This window comes from Mytilus trossulus, chromosome 10 (genome assembly GCF_036588685.1).
Source record: "Mytilus trossulus isolate FHL-02 chromosome 10, PNRI_Mtr1.1.1.hap1, whole genome shotgun sequence".
NCBI lineage: Eukaryota > Metazoa > Mollusca > Bivalvia > Mytilida > Mytilidae > Mytilus > Mytilus trossulus.
The window spans coordinates 40089097-40107604 of NC_086382.1; the positions used below are offsets into that span (position 1 = coordinate 40089097).

The 18508-nt window shown below is 31.3% G+C and overlaps 1 protein-coding gene across 1 annotated transcript; it reads right to left on the bottom strand.

Moving 5' to 3' along the window:
* Window positions 1-1015: 1015 nt before the first annotated feature.
* Window positions 1016-16934, bottom strand: LOC134687900 (fibrinogen-like protein A). Its single transcript, XM_063548358.1, has 9 exons — window positions 16793-16934; window positions 12919-12987; window positions 10592-10663; window positions 10016-10087; window positions 9345-9404; window positions 8689-8837; window positions 4331-4430; window positions 2673-2837; window positions 1016-1253 (listed from the first exon to the last, which is right to left on the bottom strand). Exons 1-9 carry the CDS (start codon window positions 16869-16871, stop codon window positions 1036-1038), a joined length of 984 nt encoding a protein of 327 aa, XP_063404428.1. The 5' UTR covers window positions 16872-16934; the 3' UTR covers window positions 1016-1035.
* Window positions 16935-18508: the final 1574 nt, after the last annotated feature.

The following is an 18508-nucleotide window of genomic DNA, read 5'->3' on the forward strand; positions in this document are numbered from 1 at the left end:
AAATAGTTGACACAAAATAGGTTTCTGACACAGAATGAATGTGGTCTAAGAACTAAAACTTAAAAACTTATTTTTTTTAAATTGGACATTTACCTAGTATGGTCCAGTATCCAAGATCTAAATACATGGTAAGATGCAGCATATCATAGAACTCCAAGAATTCAATTTTTGATGACATCAAGTAATGTTCAATTTTAAACCCTTTACACCTGAATGTGGACCAATTTGATAACTGGGCCCAAATATTAAAAATCTAAAAACATGGTTAGATTCAGCATATTAAAGAACCACTTATATAATTGTTGACCCTTTGGACCTAAATGTGGACCACTTTGAAAATTGTGCAATACTGTACAATGAGTAATTGAAATTTTTTTGCTATTGAGCAATACTGTGCAATTGAAAATTTCTTGCTATTGCACAATATTGTATTTCGATTTTACTTATGTGTTTTATCTATATATGCCTTTTTCTGATTTTTCATATTTGTTCTATTTTTAACTGTGATTAACACTATAACACAATGCATGGTGTCTGTTGTAACCATATTTTGCCATTTCTAATTATAATGTCTGTTAGCCTAGATCTCACATCGTGTCAATATAATGAAATTTTATGATAACCTTCTTGTTAATGGAAAAGGGCCATGATATTTTTTCATTTTTGATATTGAAAAAACAAGTTGTCATACCAAACGATACGGGTTCAATTACAAAACATTTTCACTTTGTGTATTTGATGATATTTATAGTGATGATAGATCCATGTTTATTTAGCAAGGAACGAATTTAATTGTACAAAAAACTTAATTAGCGTGATAAGATTTTTCTTCAAAGAAATCATATTTTTTTTTCACTCGAGATACATTCGTACGATTGATTGTTTTAAATGACTGAATATCTCTAATGTACATTTTAAATGTCTAAGGAATGTTGTTGCATATCAGCCGGCCTTCCATTCCCCCTTTCTTAAAAAAAAACCAAAACTTTGTAATCAGGCTCATAGTGTCTATTAATTTATTTACAGACGTATATTCTAGTTGATTTTTCTGATCTTCATTACAGATCGGATGTATTTAATTCCACCCCATCTCATTTTTGACTTTTTTAAATCAAGATTCAGGGAAACATTACTGCAGCTGCCATTCCACCATGGCCCAAACTGGAAATTTGTAGCACAATTGGTACCATTGGAATCATTGTCTTTGTCCTTGGTGCTAAAGAATTTACCATTGTTGTAACCCAAGTAATCTACTAAAAAAACAAAAATATCTGATGTACAGTAGTTGTCGTTTGTTTATGTAATTTATACGGGTTTCTCGTTTCTTGTTTTTTTATATAGATAAGACCGTTGGTATTCCCGTTTGAATGGGTTTTCACTTGTAATTGTGGGGCACTTTTAACTTGTTGTTCGGTATGAGCCAAAACTGCGTGTTGAAGTCCGTACATAACCTATAATGGTTTACACTTTTAAAATTGTTATTTGAATGGAGAAATGTCTCATTGGCACTCAAACCACATCTTCCTATATCAAAAAGTGTCATTTAAGAAATTTTTCTCATTTGTTACGTTAATTCCTGAATATATATGTCGACGGTAATGAATAAAACATCATTTTCCTGTAAGAAAATGAACGCCAGCCATTACAAGGAAATATCTTAAACCAAAAGTAAGTTCAATGATCTACAGTATTATCGATTTCATTTTTTGGATTGGAATTGAGGTGAATTTCAAATCTTCAGAAAATCGTAAATATCATATTCCCGATTGTAAAATTTCGAATGAATGTGTAATGCATGGAAAACATGGGACACTCGAACTGCTTCGTCCTCGGCTCACTCCTTTTGTAGTTCATGCTAATACCCCCTTTTTTGTTAAGATGTCATGCAGCAAGCCAGGAATATGGCCATTGTAATATTATAAATTCTCATATTGGATGATGTTTCCCTGAGTTTTAGTTTATAACCCGGATTGTTTTTTTTTCTTAATCGATTGATGAATTTTGAACAGCGGTATACTACTGTTGCCTTTATTTGATTGATATCTTTATTCATCCTTTCTCAGTCGATTCAAGAGATATCAACATAAACAGCTGTAGCCGTCTTTACATATATTTTATCTTTTAGTCAGTAGACTTGAATATTATGGAGATTTAGCCATCAGTCTGTGTTTCTGTTGTGTAAGATTTTAAAATAAACACGGTCATGTAATTCCATAATCTAACAATGTTTTTAAATGTAATGCGTCGTCTTATCCTTAATCATATATCGTTATATAAGAGATTCAATATAAGGCCGAGCGGTAAAGGTAAACTAGTAAAATAAATCTTTTCCGTACATATTTGTAGTAAATTATTGTATACCATTCAGTAAAATGATGGTAAAGTTTACTTTCGACTATGAGTAAAATTGAAAAAAATATTTGTAATAAAAAAAAAGAAGTGATTATTTATCAAATTTGCCAAAACAAAATATTGTTTATCTTTCGTTTTATTTGCTTTTGAATTGTTTTTATTTAAAACAAAATGAAATGTATAATTCATAAAAATCAAGTGCGAAATTTTAAGAATGATGGATCTTTTCAAGCGAGAATAAAGAATTGGAGGAAATATGGAATGTTTCTAAAGCAGCAACAAAGATTCTTTAACATAAGCATACGTCTACATCTACATACCTGCATTTCCTTTGTAATCACCAACAGTTAACTTGAACTTTGCACTTTCATCACCTACACCAAATTTCTTATAAACTGCATATGTCTTTTTGTTATTGGCATCAACCAAGTCAACTCTTAGTTCGTATTCACCACTGGATGTCAGGATGTTCAGATATTTGTTACCTGGCACATGAAATTGGTCAAGTTGACATTGAGTTATATGAATCTTGCAAATTAACTGAATTGTATTAGTACATGAATCAGCGGCTTTTGAAATGAGTATTCAATAATTCTCCACAACAAAACATAAGCTCTAAAAGTAATAAATAGTTTTCCTGGTTATCTTTTTCTTTTCTTTAACAGCTGACTGTAAACATGGTAAAGTATAAGTTGTGTATTCTTTAGTTTTCTATGTTGTGTCATGTGTACTATAGTTTTCTGTTTGTCTTTTTCATTTTTAGCCATGGCGTTGTCAGTTTGTTTTAGATTTACGAGTTTGACTGCCCATTTGGTATATTTCGTCCCTCTTTTGTGATCGTTGTTTATGGCCATTAGATGACCTATAGTTGCCTTCATCAATTTGGAAGCAGTAACTGTTTTCACAATGGCAATTTTACCATCTTACCATCTTACCAATTTTCTTGTTCATGTTGATTTGTGTAATGTGATATCATTTTGTATTTACCCCGATAGTAACAAGTTTGTGTCGGACTGAGAATGACAAGGTAAAATATTAGGATCAATCTTGATACAGTGTTTCAAATGAAAAAGATTTCAACTAGTACTTGCGTATTACACTGTAGTACTGAGAATCGAATATCAACATGATACTCAAATAATCGGTTTCATGAAAGGTCAATGCCCCTCCTTTCCATAAACGGTGTTGTTAGATAACACCAGAGAATTCAGAAGAAATCACTGGACAATAATAAATAAAACCTTTACCTTTTCGCACAAAAAAGTCATTCTAAACGTTTTCGAGATTTTTCACATCCAATATATAAACGACAGCGTTTCTGAATTTGTAAATTGTATGTTAACTAATTTGTTTCTTATTTATTAGACTAGCTGTGACTGACAATCAGGTGCCCCGACTATTTAATATTTTCCAGGATACGATGTCAACAAACTCGTTAAACCCGACTTTTATTTCTCTTCATCGCTATTTGTACATTTTTCCTTTGATCTTTTTTTTGTGATAATTTTTCATATCATGCTACTCGCTTGAGATGGAAAATAATCGGTAGAAACTAAGTGGCGTTGCTAACGAAATTAACATGAAAATCACAACGTCGGCATAGGTAAAAAAGCGATAAACAGATTATCATTGGTCATCTCAACTCAATTGCCTATCTCGTTGAGATGATGAACGATAATCTATAATTATCAAAATATGATAAGTTTATTACACATTGTTGGTAGAGAGCCGATAACACAAAACCTTAGTTCACGAATTGAAAATATTACTCAAATCAAAATTACCTCATATAATGTACTACATTTGCTGGAAACACAATTTTTTACCGTTAGTATTATTAGGGACTGACAGTATATCTGTAGTTCCAAAGTTTTGAAATAAAGTCAAAATTTTTAAATAAGATTTTGTCAGCTGACTTGGTTCTATGTCTTACTAATGAATAAGTTTTGATGTGTTGTGATACCGGACGTTGACTAACCTAGCCAGTACTCCCTTTCCTCCTCGCCAAATCCTTCTTTGTACTCGTCCCATGTTCTACCAAAAAAGTCCGTAGACCCATCGATTCTTCTTTGAATTACCTATAAATTACCATTTCTTTTAAAGAGCTATGCAATTATATATAAAAAACTAATTATCAAACTTTTGCAAAATATCATAAATAATTGGGTTCCTGATATTTCTCTATGAAGAAAAACCATATTCGAAATATAAGATGAAGTTTGACATAAATACAATCCCCTCAAAATAAACCAGCCAAGAAAAAAGATGGAATTAAAACTTAATAATTAGTTTTATTTTTGTTATGATTGTGTTAACATGTATTATACTTATATTATTTCGCTTCTGACATCCCTTGAACTTAATTTTACTGTGCTTAATATTATGCGTTTTCTTTTCTACACTGGATAGAGGTATAGGGGGAGGGTTGACATTTTTGCGTCTGTCCATGATCAGGAGTCTCTGTCTTAAAGTTAGTCATTATTCTAGTTTCTTGTGTATAATGCGGAGTTCATTATCACTGCACTAGTATATATATTGGTTTAGGGGCTAGCTGAAGGACGTCCCAGTGTGCAAGAGTTTCTCGCGGCATTGAAGACCTATTGTTGACCTTCTGCTGTTGTCTGTTCTATGGTCGGGTTGTTGTATCTTTGACACAACCCCCGTTTCAATTCCCGATGTATTGTACTGTACCTAAATTGTTTTTCTAGATAATTTATTTCGCGAATGGACCCTGCTAACACAGCGCGGCGATTTTCAAATGTTTGTAATATAACTAAATGTTTCGAATTTCAATTTTAACTTTTTTTTTCGAAACGATTTATATCTGAGTTAAAGTCGTGAAAACTAGTTGATTGAAAGAATATCAAGAATTTTCTTTAATAAGAATTATGTTTATTATATCGAATTTATTGTGATTTAAAAAGCGATGACTTATGGTCCGAGACCACAATTGTCGTCCCTTGATTTTCGTTGTTCACGAATATAGTCCCTAGTGTTAACAGTGGGTTACTTGCCAATAATTTTTATACCCCTTCCAAATTTATTTCTCCATGTTTAATGCCACAAATTGTAAGTAGGGGCGTGAAATTACACTGTAAAACAATTTTGGTCCAGAATTTTACAGGAAAGTAGTGATTTGGTCCAGCTGAAAAAGGTTAAAAATTAGCACTTCGGAAGCTGTCAAAAGATTTCAAGACACCATAAACACAAAATTGTCCATATTTTAAGTTAGAGGCGATGAAGTTTTCTATAATTTTGATATAATTTGTCCCAAAAATAGTACAACACACTGTAAACATTTCATTGAGAAAGCGCAGGTGGGATTTTTTTAATTTTCATTTATGTTGTAAAAGAAATGCACTACAAATTAATTGTGTTCTCGGACCTTATACATTTGAAAAGAATATGAAAAAGGCAAAAACACTGAATTGTTCTAAATAAATTAAGGCTGTGCGACCACAGAAACGGTAATACCAATTGATTGAACATTCGTAGCACATATATTTGACAAGAACGATTTATTGACATAGGTTAATTAACGTTCATAATAAGTATGTTGTCCGCCAGACAAAGCCAGAAGTGTATTTTTTGTGCATTCGGAGTATATATCTCCCAATCAATACGATATTTCCAGGGTCGTATTCCTATCATGATTTTCTTGAATGAAGTTATTAACCAAAGAGTTCAAAATAGTGAAGTTAAAATCATCCTTCCGTAAATTCAATGGCCGCCATCACGTGTTGAATGACTGCTATGGAAAAACCGTTTCAAATATAAAAACGATGCGGCATGATTGCCAATGAGACAACTGTTCACAAGAGACCAACATGATACAGAGATGAACAAATATAGGTCACCGTACGGCCTTCAACAATGAGAAAAACCCATACCGCATAGTCAGCTATAAAAGGCCCCGATAAGACAATGTAAAACAATTCAAACTAGAAAACTAACGGACTTATTTATATAAAAGAAAATGAACGAAAAACATAAACAAACGACAACCATTGAATTACAGGATCCTGACTTGGGACAGGCACATACATAAATAATGTGGCGGTGTTAAAAATATAAGCGGGATCTAATCCTCCTCATAACCTGGGACAGGGGTATAACAGTACAACATAAGAACGAACTGTAAAAATCAGTTGTAAAAGGCTTAACTCATCAGATGGACAAAAATACAAGTGGACGTGGCCGGGTACTTTTACATCCAGACACAAAAAAACACAATGAACAGATCTGAAAGTACTCGCAGTTATCTGACAGCTAGTTCAAAACTACTTACAACTAATAAAAAATCATGCATCTAAGACTAAACTATCAATCCGTACCAAACTCCAAACATGGTTTATACCACTATGTGCATATATTGTATTACAATAGTTTCTGATAAGCTCTTTAATAATAATTAGTGAACTAGTTAAGAGCACTGAAAGATTAGTTGTAGAACACTTACTAGAGGATGAGATGAAACGATATTTAAATGATTTTTTTGTGTAGTTTAGCATGTTAAGGTAGCCTATACATAGTAGGGACCTTCAAATAGATATAGGAAGATGTGGTGTAAGTGCCAATGAAACAACTCTCCATCCAAATAACAATTAAAAAAACAATAAAGAATTAAAAATGTGAAAGCTCTTTCACAGGCAAAATATAAGGACATACACTATAAGCACGGGGACACATTCTACTGTATTCATGTTCAGAAGAAGCCTCAAACTTTGATCTGGTGGTGATATGTTTGTTTACTATAGGAAGCAGTACACAGTTAAGAGTTTAGTTACGCATTTTTGCCCCGGTGGATTTTATAAATATGAAAGTTATTAAGTAATTATATTCATTTTAGACAGCTGAGAACTAATTTACCCTTCAAAGATGGTTTATTAGATCATCAAGATTATTTTTAACATGTTCTATTGGCTATTTTCTGTTTGACTCTCCGTATTTTTATAGCTAGACCAGTCCAACAATTAATGTTATGTTTACATTCACTTTTTTCTACACAAAGTTTGTGACGCAATTTTACCAAAAAAATGAGACGAAAGACATATGATTTTCATAGGATTAACAGAAAGATATATAAAATTGAGAATGGAAATGGGAAATGTATCAAAGAGACAACAACCCGAACATAGAAAAAACAACAGCAGAAGGTCAACAACAGGTTTTCAATGTAACGAAAAATTCCCGCACTAGGAGGCGTCCTTCAGCTGGCCCCTAAACAAATATACTAAACAAATATATACTAGTGCAGTGATAATGAACGCTATACTTATTTCCAAATTGTACACAAGAAACTAGAATTAGAATAATACAAGACTAACAAAGACCAGAGGCTCCTGCAAACATGTGGCGGGGTTAAACATGTTTATGAGATCTCAACCCTCCTCCTATACCTCTAGCGAATGTAGAAAAGTAAACGCATAACAATACGTACATTTAAAATGCAATGCAAGAGAAGTCCGAGTATGATGTCAGAAGATGTAACCAAAGAAAATAAATAAAATGACAATTATACAAAAATAACAACAGACTACTATCAACTATGTAAACAGCTTCAAAAAAGGTATTACTTCAAGCGATTGAAATTCTACTTTTAGCCAAATTTTTGGGAAATATGTGACATATTTCCTCCCCTTTTTGTAATATTTTATAGTAAATAAATGCAGATTGTTGCCATGGATACAACCAAAAGAAACTATATTTTACCATTTTATATACTGGATATAAAATCTTAAGATGATTCTGATAACATACATATGCACATATATGACACAAATAGTAAGCTTAATTTTGCAAGAAAGCAATGAAAAGGGTATGGTTAAATTGATGAGGGCAATTTTTGATATTTTTTCTAACTGTTTATTGCTACCATATGACTTTCTTTTGAGCGGATGGACTGAAATGAAGATGAATTTGTATTTCATTCTTGAGAACGTCCGTGTAATATTTACGGCATACCACCACCACATTGTTGGCTGCTTTAACGGCCGATACAAACACACACGCTTTGAAAGTTCTTGAAGTTTATTTCTTATTCTGGAAATAGGAGTATTATGTACTCTAAAATTTACTTCTACATTATTTTCAAAGATGATATCCGATATGTTTTTGCGTAACTAAATACCCTTCTCTTTTCATGAATATTAAACCATAACACAAGTAACATGACGGGTGCCACATGTGGAGCAGGATCTGCTTATCCGTCAGGGTACAATTAGCGAAGAATACTACAGATAAAGTGAATAAATAAAAAAATAGAAAAATAATCAGTGGACTGAATGTTAATGTTACATATATTTACAGAATGCGTGAAAGGTAAAAGTGACTTACAGTCCAACCTTTGCCATCTGTAATTTCACAATAAACCTTAATTCCTTTTGATTTATCCGGATATATTGTATATATTCCACTTTCTCGGCTTTCACTACTTATTTCACTACAATCCCTGTTCTTTTTCAAGTTCTTGGAAACACATACATCTGGTTTTGAAAAAAGTAAAATTAGTTAATACATATTTGAGCGCATTGATTGTTTAAGAGACAACTATGCATTGGTATAACTGATGACAACGTTTAGCTCAGTAGTCTGTAATTGAGGTCTTCAGTGCTCTTCAACTATACTTGTTTGGCTTCCTATTTATTTTGATCTGTGCGTCTTTAATGAGTCTTATACAGACGAAACGCGCGTCTGGCGTATAAATTATAAACCTGGCCTTGAAGTCACAAAACTTTCGAGTCATTTTTTGTACTCATACCAAAAAATCAACCAATCGAAATGCTTGATTTCATGCTTTGAGCATGATTTCAGCCGCAGGTACCATAAATTAGAAGATAACTGTATTGTATTTGAATTCGGCATCAATTGGGGATTTGATGGTCGCAAATTAAGTTTACTGGCGACGCGTTAGATGCCATGAAAGAAAGTGACGTTATCCAATCAAAATGAACGTTACAAACGTTGTTGCATTAGAATAACTATTCACTTACCTCTTACACCTTGTTTGATCAGATCAACTATTCTGGAAGTTTCTCGTTGACCTTTTGATTCTAAAAATAAAGGATTTGAGGTCATTCAATATGTATTTATAGTAAGTTTGAATCTTTTAATCTGACTAAAGTATTATACGATTCCTTACAACATTTGTTTGTTTATTAATATAAAAATTGTAAAGCAACTGTGGTTTCAAATTCCTCATGCAAAGCTGACCTTGGATGAATTTGATTATTATTTAATGGTCTTATTTTTAGTTGAGCTTTCCTAATGATTGTATGGTAACAGACGAATGAAATTGATAACATGTTGTCTTGATGTTTTACATCACAGGGTCGATATAGAAGACTATCAATCCCCAGTAGTACCATCAGCTCAGTAGTCTGTAATATGGTACTGTCATGATTTATATGAACCTATCTTATTCAACGTTTATAGATTGATGAATTATAGAGAAAATACGGTTCTCATTTCCCAGTCAAAGTAAACCAAATACGGAGTAGGCTATCACATAGATATAGTGTATATATCTCCTTTTGTTTATGTATGTAAATCATTTTACAGCGTAAAAGCTTTGTGTGTTAACTATGTAAACACATCCTTGTATTAATTCAGAACCTTTCTATACTAATTGTGTCGTACTAATTAACATTTATTGTCAAAATACCTTCAATAATCCACTTCAGCTCTTTTCTAAGCATCTTGTTCTTCCTCACGACCTCTTTATACACATTTATATCTACAAGTTAAAATTCAAATGCCAATGAAGGTTAACTAACTGGCAACCATAAACATTGCAAAAACAATAACATTTGGTTAGCATGCAGCTATACTGGGATTCTGCTACATCAATTTTTCTTACTCTAAATGGTAACTTGATTATCAATTACCTCATTTAATCTAAAACTAGATATCATTTAAAGAAAAGTAAACTAGTATTCAATTGCTGTCAATAAGCGGTCAGGGATTCACGGTTCATATTCTACGGTGTTTTTATGCCTACTTGTGACATTTGGCTGTGTTAAATTTGCTTCCCAGATAAGGTACTCATAACAAGAATAGATTAAACATTCGACTTATCTTGGGTTATTGCTTTTTGGAGTTCATACGATTATTTTGGTATATTTTTTGTGAATTTTGAATTGAGAATTTTGGAACTAAAGCTATATATAAAAAAAACCTAACGAAACATGAATCCAATCAAAATTTTACAATGGAGACACTCTATGAGTTATGTACATACTTTTAAGAATGGTGTCAGTATCCTTCAACAGTTGTTTAACCGTCTGATCGGGATTTTCATGTACACAAATACCTGAAATTTTAATTAACATTCCAACAGATGTTGACTAATATGAAACTATTTCATACCCAATGTTGAATTTGATTTAATATATCGTACATGACAACGTACTGAAGGATTTTGGCATTTTTACAAAACGTAAATCCTGCAATGCCGCTGACCTTTCTCATCCTTTATATTCATCATTTCCAAATGTATACGTGTTTTGCATTTTTACACCACCTCTAAGCAATTCTAGTGAACTATTCTTTCAATTTCTTTTATTTCCAGAAAATAAGCTGAGATTCCTGTCAAAAATGCAATTTTAAAGAAAACCAATTTATAGATCATCACAACACATATTCATGGTGAATAATAGGTTTGAATATTTCTATTTGAACTTAAAATATTATGACATCGATTTTGAAATTGATCTTTTATATGTCGGCATCTAACATCCTTGACAATGATTCACGAAACAATTGATATTGGAATAGTACTCATTTAATTGTCAGATTCATGTCATCATTTCAGACTATAACATGATAAAAAAAATCGCCTATGGAGACAAAACACTAATATAAATGAGAGAAAAATATGTAAAACCATGTTGGTAGTTATTATTAATTATAACGAAGAAAAACATAAATACAATTACATGTACATTTTTCTAGAAAGAGAATTTGAAGATTGTCATAAAGGTTGATTTTCTGGTCTTTTATTAAAAATATGTCAATATTTTAGTGTATTTAAAATTACAAAAAAGTCTTTTGTGGATTTAAAAAAAGGCTCATTAAGGCTATTTGTGTTTGATATTTTGGAACTATATATGAAAAGTACTTCACTTATTGAATTTTAACAAAATCTATTATTTCTATTTGTTTAAAACAAATTAAGTTTCCCATATGCAACCCATAGAAAGAAGATATAATTTCGTAAGTTTCAATGCATTTTGACAAATAAAAAACCAAGCCCAATTACAGCTGATTTTTAAAGAGATAAAAAATGCTAATAGTTATGTCACTAGCCTGTGTTCTATTATTGACACTTACAGAAAGTCCAATAATTTGATTTAGAACATGTCGGGACACATTATTTTCAAGTATTGTCAAATTTCATTACATGTAGCACAGAGAAACTTCTTATGAAAAATATAATTCACTTATTGAAATGAAAGCAAGACAACAATTTAATGGACAATAAGTAAAAAAAATATTTTGTATGAATATGAAACTATTTTTAATTCCTTTTTTTTAGGTGTTGGAGAGAAAGAAAACTATGTTTGGATTTTGTCTTATTTTTCATTATCTGTTATTGATACTTATTTGGTTCACGCTGTCACTCACAATGACCAATTAAAGAATGGATCTTACTGATAACAGAAAGAATTTTTACATACAGTTTCCTAATAAAAAAATGTAAATCAAGCATACGTCACGCACTGATAAAAATAAATACATCTGTGAGAAATGATAAGCATTACTGTATTTGCTTTTATTGTTCCGCAAAGGTTTTATCTATTTTAACGACATACTTTTGTTCCGCGCTTTTCATGCTTGAAAAGAAGAAAAAGCAAAAATGTGAAAAATGAATTCATTTCCTAGCTAAATCTATTAATTTCAATTATTTTCCATGTCTCTCCATCCAGATTGAATCAATGTGCTAGTTTTAGTTTGAATAGAAATTTTTATGAACTTCTTTAAACCGTGCGGTTTAATATTTAGTCAAACAAAACACTTTTTGGGTTGGCAGCAATTTCCTTTAATGTGCACATCTTTCTTATGTTAACTTTAAAAATCTTGGAGAGAAAGACATGCAATATATCATAATACAAATTATTCTAGTAAGAATTAAATTTGTAACGATAGAATTTGGTTTTAATTTGTTCAACGATTGATTATCTACTTTCTCGAATTTCGTCTTTAAAGACATGACAAGAAGGGTAAAAGATCTATTGAAGATTTAACAATTATATTATTCGAATTTAAAAGATCTTATGTCATTTCGCAAGGTCTTTCTGAAAGAGGGACGAAAGATATTAGAGGGACAGTCATACTCGTACATCGAAAATATACTTACAACGTCTTGCTAAAAATGAAAGAAGACAAATAGACAAACAATACATGACACAACATAGAAAACTTAGGAATAAGCAACACGAACCTCACCAAAAACCAAAGGTAATCTCAGGTGCTCCGGAAGGGTGAGCAGATCCTGCTCCACATTTGTCTAAAACCTTTTACATAAGCAAAATTTGTCCATACCCAGAGATGCTTGAATAAACTAACCTTGCAATATGCCCATCAATTCGTCTACCTTGCCGTCTTCCACAGACAGTTCATCTTTATTCCTTTTTCCTACAATGAATGCAATATTTTGAAAATGTTTTCAGTTAAAGTATCTCTTCAAAGAGTAAATGTATAATTATAAGATTGTTATTCAATATATAAATCAGCCTTTAAAATAATATGGAATTATGAGCATTTAAAAGTCTAAAATATGGTTACCATTATCTTCCTAAAGGTTTACTTAAGTTATAATTTTAACTAAAAATAATAAGACAGAAAGACATGCATTATATAAGAATAATATTATCTAAAATTGGAATAAATTTTCTCCGAAAATACGTAATCCAAATATATCATATGTCCAACTCAAGAACAGTGTAAAAACGAAACAATTCACATCATTGAATGACTTTGTTATTAATTGTTTAAAGACTGCATTACATTTAATAGATGTACCTGCAAAAGACAAAATTCGTTAAAGTATATCTGCTGTTGTTTTTTTCTATGGTCGGATTGTTGTCTCTTTGATACATTCCCCATTTTAAACAATTGTTGAACGAATTAAAAGCCATCCAACCGTTACCTGTATATTTCTAATTTGAATAGTTTGTTTATAATATAATGCATGTCTATATCTCTTATTATTGTGACGTCATTACAATAATAAAAGAAGAACTTACTGAATAACATGAATTGTTTAAATTTTACACTGTTATTGAGTTTGACATAAAGGATATTATGTAAATGACATATTTTTTAAGAAAATTTATTTAATATCTAAAAATATGATAATTTTTCTTAATTTTGTATCCCTCTGATGGATTTCTTTGTACATAGAAGTCAATGAATAATTATACTCTTTAATCTTGTTTTGTCATTCCTATCTAAGTTTACAGATATTTTTTTGGCAAAAACCTCATAAAAATTCGCAATTTACTATTAATATGAATTAAGGGTCAATGTGATTGTGCAAATTATGTTCATAAGATCATTCAATCGATCCAAAATGAAAGTTTGAAAAAAATAGTTTATGTATATTGTACTATTTTTTTTAACATTTTATATTATTATGACACATGATCATAATCATTCATAATCTGGTTTATATGATAAAATAGAGAAATTTTGTTTGATTTCCATTGAGACATTTAGTACTATACTTGACGCCTCCGGGTGCGGGAATTTCTCGCTACATTGAAGACCTGTTGGTGACATTCTGCTGTTGTGTTTTTTTATTTGGTCGGGTTGTTGTCTCTTTGACACATTCCCCATTTCCATTCTCAATTTTATTTATTGATGACTTATATGTAAAAAAAAAAATTAAGGTCCCGGGTTCAGAAACTTATTGGTTTGGTCAGAATAAAAAAATAAAATCACACAATTAAAGCAGTAATCTCAAGTGCAAATTAAAGTATTTAAAAAAATAGGGCGTACCTTTAAAATGAAAAAAACAAAACCTAACACAATAGAAATGTGTACTTCTTACGCTCTTATATGTAGTTTCAAACTAATTTCATATAAAAAAATAATCACAAAAATGACAGTTCCTCACAAAGAACATGTTTATAAAATGCCAAATATCTTATTTATAAATAATTATACAAGGAAACGCTATGATGACTGGATAAAGGCATGTACAAACTGGAAAATAATACTTATTCGAAATCAGAAAATTGAACGGCAAAATTTATACATTAGGGTAATGTAGTTTTTAGTAATTGTAATATGAAAACAGGAGCATATTTAATTGAAATCGTACATAGTACCCTGAAATTTAATCAGAATGGATAAAGTGATGGTAACGGTTTAATAAATTTGCATTTGCCTTTTTGTTGAATATATTTTTTTTGAGAATGTTACAAAGTTTAATTCAAGTTGTAAGCCGTAAAATGATTTTGTTTATATTAACTGAATTAAGAATCTTATTTTTATTTGAGCGTCTTTTGTAGATGAAACGTGGGTCATAACAACTATACTGAACGATTTTAAAAACGCAACACTCATTTTGATGATTTGTTTTACCAAATCTTGTTTGATTCTCTTACAACTACTTTTCATTTTTATCATACTTTTTTCTCTTTACACAAAATATAAATCTGACTAACCTATGGTTATTGAACATACTGAATGTTTGAAGTTGTCTGCTAATCAAATTGCAGTGTGCCATTGCGTACAGATTCATGCCATAAATGTTTCCCATCAACTGAATTGCCAAAGAATCGACTGAAGGAAAAGTTTCAAATCCCTTAAGTTCCAACCGGATAATTGCCAAAACCAATTAATGGGTTAAACAGATGCAAAATCAGAAGGTGTAAAACAGAATCCATAACATTTAAGACATAATTTGTTGACTTTTCTGACAATCATGTTGGTGTTTGTAACAGGCAGTTATTGCTTTTGACGGTGACACATTCATTCAAAATTAACCAAAAATTAATCTAGTGTTGCGTTTCTAAAGTCAGTCAGTATAATATTTCAGACATCTCTTAAAATTGTAAAATCAATCCTTGCTAATAGAAGTTATTTTTTTCATTCATTCCATCTTCACTCATATTACTTATAATAACTAAAAATAGGGGGTTGACCATTTAATGTTTGTAATGTGTAAAAAATTAAATGATCTTGCATAACACCCGACGCCAACAATTGAAATATAATAAATGATCGAGCGCAACCCAACCCCAACCCCAACCTGAATATCTAATTGTCGATACCTAATCATTTGTAGCCTTTGAAATGGTAAATCACGCATCTTAATTGTGCAGGGTTATTCCTTGACTTCTCATAAACTGTGTCATGTGACATGATGAACTAAGTATGTTTTTCATTAAATTTCTGCTGGTCTCGTAGCATCAATATGCGTAGTGTCCAGGATGTGACAGATTCTGATAATTGTTTAGCCTAAATTTCTTTTTTAATCGAAGCAATCTTCAATTACCAATTCAAATGGGAAGACATTTTTTTTCTGTGTGTCATTGAATAAGCCGTCTTGTATTTGACAGTAGTTTCCCACAAGAAAAATATGATAAGACTAATAATAACCTTTTTTCTTTCTCATGTCAGTATGTTAGTAAGTAAAAAGTGCAAGAACGGTAAAAATGATAGGATTAAGATTGAAAGACGACTATAATCAACAAATAATACCACAGAAACAAGGGCTTTTAATGCATATGCAACGTAAAGGTATTAATTTCCTGCTCTACAAGTTTCATTTGTCATGTAATGTAAGAATAGGAATATGTGGAATGATTGCCAATGAAACAGTTCACCCGCAGAATTAAAAGTAATGTGATAAAAACTCTATTTGTAATGAGAACATTGTGACCACAAAAAATTGAAAGTATCAATTTAGGACAAAATGCTCAACTTTGGCTATGTGAGTCGTGATGTAAGCGACTTCATTTCTACCTCATATATTACAAATGGCTAATAATAACATGCGTGCTATTTGGTATGCAGATGCAGCTATTGAATAAAAATGTCAAAATGTTAATTGTGCTGTCTTCTCTCCTTTTGTAATTTCAAGTAAGGGGGAACCACAAGTCTCTTGTAAATTTTAATCTATTAAACAAATATCCCTGTACACACATAGAGAGGTTCTTTATCTCATAAAGTATTTCAAACAAGACATTCGATTTTTTAGCACAAATAAAAGCAAGGATCAGTATAACCGCTGGTATCAGAGGTATGAGTGACGTATTTATCTACTATGGATATTTTTTTTCTCGTAAGAGGACCATACCCGCTTTTGTAATAAGGATAAACCTTATCAGTTTTTTAAAAAAGCACTACTGGTATGTGACAATAGATGACATGTAGCACAAATGGAGATACACAATCAAGTATAATACTTATACATTTCAAAATTGCTTACCTCTTACATTAACCTCGTTGTAACAGCGTACAGTTACAGCGGTAAGGAATATAACCAACAAAGAAGAACAAATCGACATGCTGAATGAACGTGTTGATCCAAATGTTTGTCCGTCGATTCGAACGAAAACAACACAACAATATCAAAATAATGCTTGCGTGCAACTGAAATTTTGATATCAGCGTTCTGAATATATTGGTACACCTGTCGCAGTTGAATGCAATATGATATTGAAAATTACTTTTCAAATTCTCAAATGAAATCTAATACGCTCGATAGCATACCACTTCTTTTTTTATCAACAAACGACACGCTGTGATTGAGGAAACTGTCTAATATTTGTCGCTAGATTTTTCCTGAACACTTGTTAAGGACTTCTTGGTCATTTTTGTGTGAAGTAACTTATAACAAGGGGTCATCCCATTCTTTTTTTTATATGAATAAATTTAAATTAACAAATCCAGCCATTTTATACATGTTATGTGGGCAATGATGTTTATACACTAATATATGTTTCCTTACTGAGAAAGTATTAAACAAATGTATTGTTTACGATTTAACGAGAGAACTGCTTGGAATACATAAACACCTTCGATATATCAAAAATAAACAGATGGTAAAGGTTTTATTTTCTTGAAGAATAAAAAAAAATCGTCTTATAACTAGAGGCTCCAAAGATCCTGTGTCGCTCACCTTGGTCTATGTGAATATTAAACAAAGGAAATATGAATTCATGACAAAAGTTTTGGTGGTGGTGATGTGTTTGTACGTCTTACTTTACTGAACATTCTTGCTGCTTACAGTTATCTATATCTCTAATGAACTTGGCCCAGTAGTTTCAGTGGAAAATGTTAGTAAAAATTTACAAATTTTATAAAAATTGTTAAAAATTGACTATAAAGGACAATAACTCCTTAGGGGGTCAATTGACCATTTCAGTCATGTTGACTTATTTGTAAATCTTACTTTGCTGAACATTATTGCTGTTAACAGTTAGCTCAATCTATAATAATATTCAAGATAATAACCAAAAACAGTAAAATTTCCCAAAAATTACCAATTTAGAAGCAACAACCAAACAACGGGTTGACCGATTCATCTGAAAATTTCAGGGCAGATAGATCTTGACCTTATAAACAATTTTAATTTGTCAGATTTGCTTTGGTTTTTGAGTTGTAAGCCAAAAACTGCATTTTACCCCTATGTTATATTTTTAGCCATGGCGGCCATCTTGGTTGAATGACCTGGTCACCGGACACATTTTTTAAACTAGATACCCCAAAAATGATTGTGGCCAAGTTTGGAATGATTTGGCTCAATAGATTCAGAGAAGATTTTTGTAAAAGATTACTTAGATTTACGAAAAATTGTAAAAAATTGACTATAAAGGGCAATAACTTCTACAGGGGTCTAACTTTGCTGAGCATTATAATTGTTAACAGTTTATCTCTATCTATAATAATATTCAAGATAATAACCCAAAACAGTAAAATTTCTTTAAAATTACCAATTTTGGGGCAGCAACCCAACAACGGGTTGTCCGATTCATCTGAAAATTTCAGGGCAGATAGATCTTGACCTTATAAACAATTTTAATTTGTCAGATTTGCTTTGGTTTTTGAGTTGTAAGCCAAAAACTGCATTTTACCCCTATGTTATATTTTTAGCCATGGCGGCCATCTTGGTTGAATGACCTGGTCACCGGACACATTTTTT

Coding starts and splice junctions, on each gene's coding strand:
- LOC134687900 (XM_063548358.1), bottom strand. CDS start 16,871: ATGTCGATTTGTTCTTCTTTGTTGGTTATATTCCTTACCGCTGTAACT. Junction 2,838..4,330: donor GGAAAGGGAGTACTGGCTAG/GTTAGTCAACGT, acceptor TTCATGTGCCAG/GTAACAAATATCTGAACATC. Junction 1,254..2,672: donor TGATTACAAAGGAAATGCAG/GTATGTAGATGT, acceptor TTGTTTTTTTAG/TAGATTACTTGGGTTACAAC.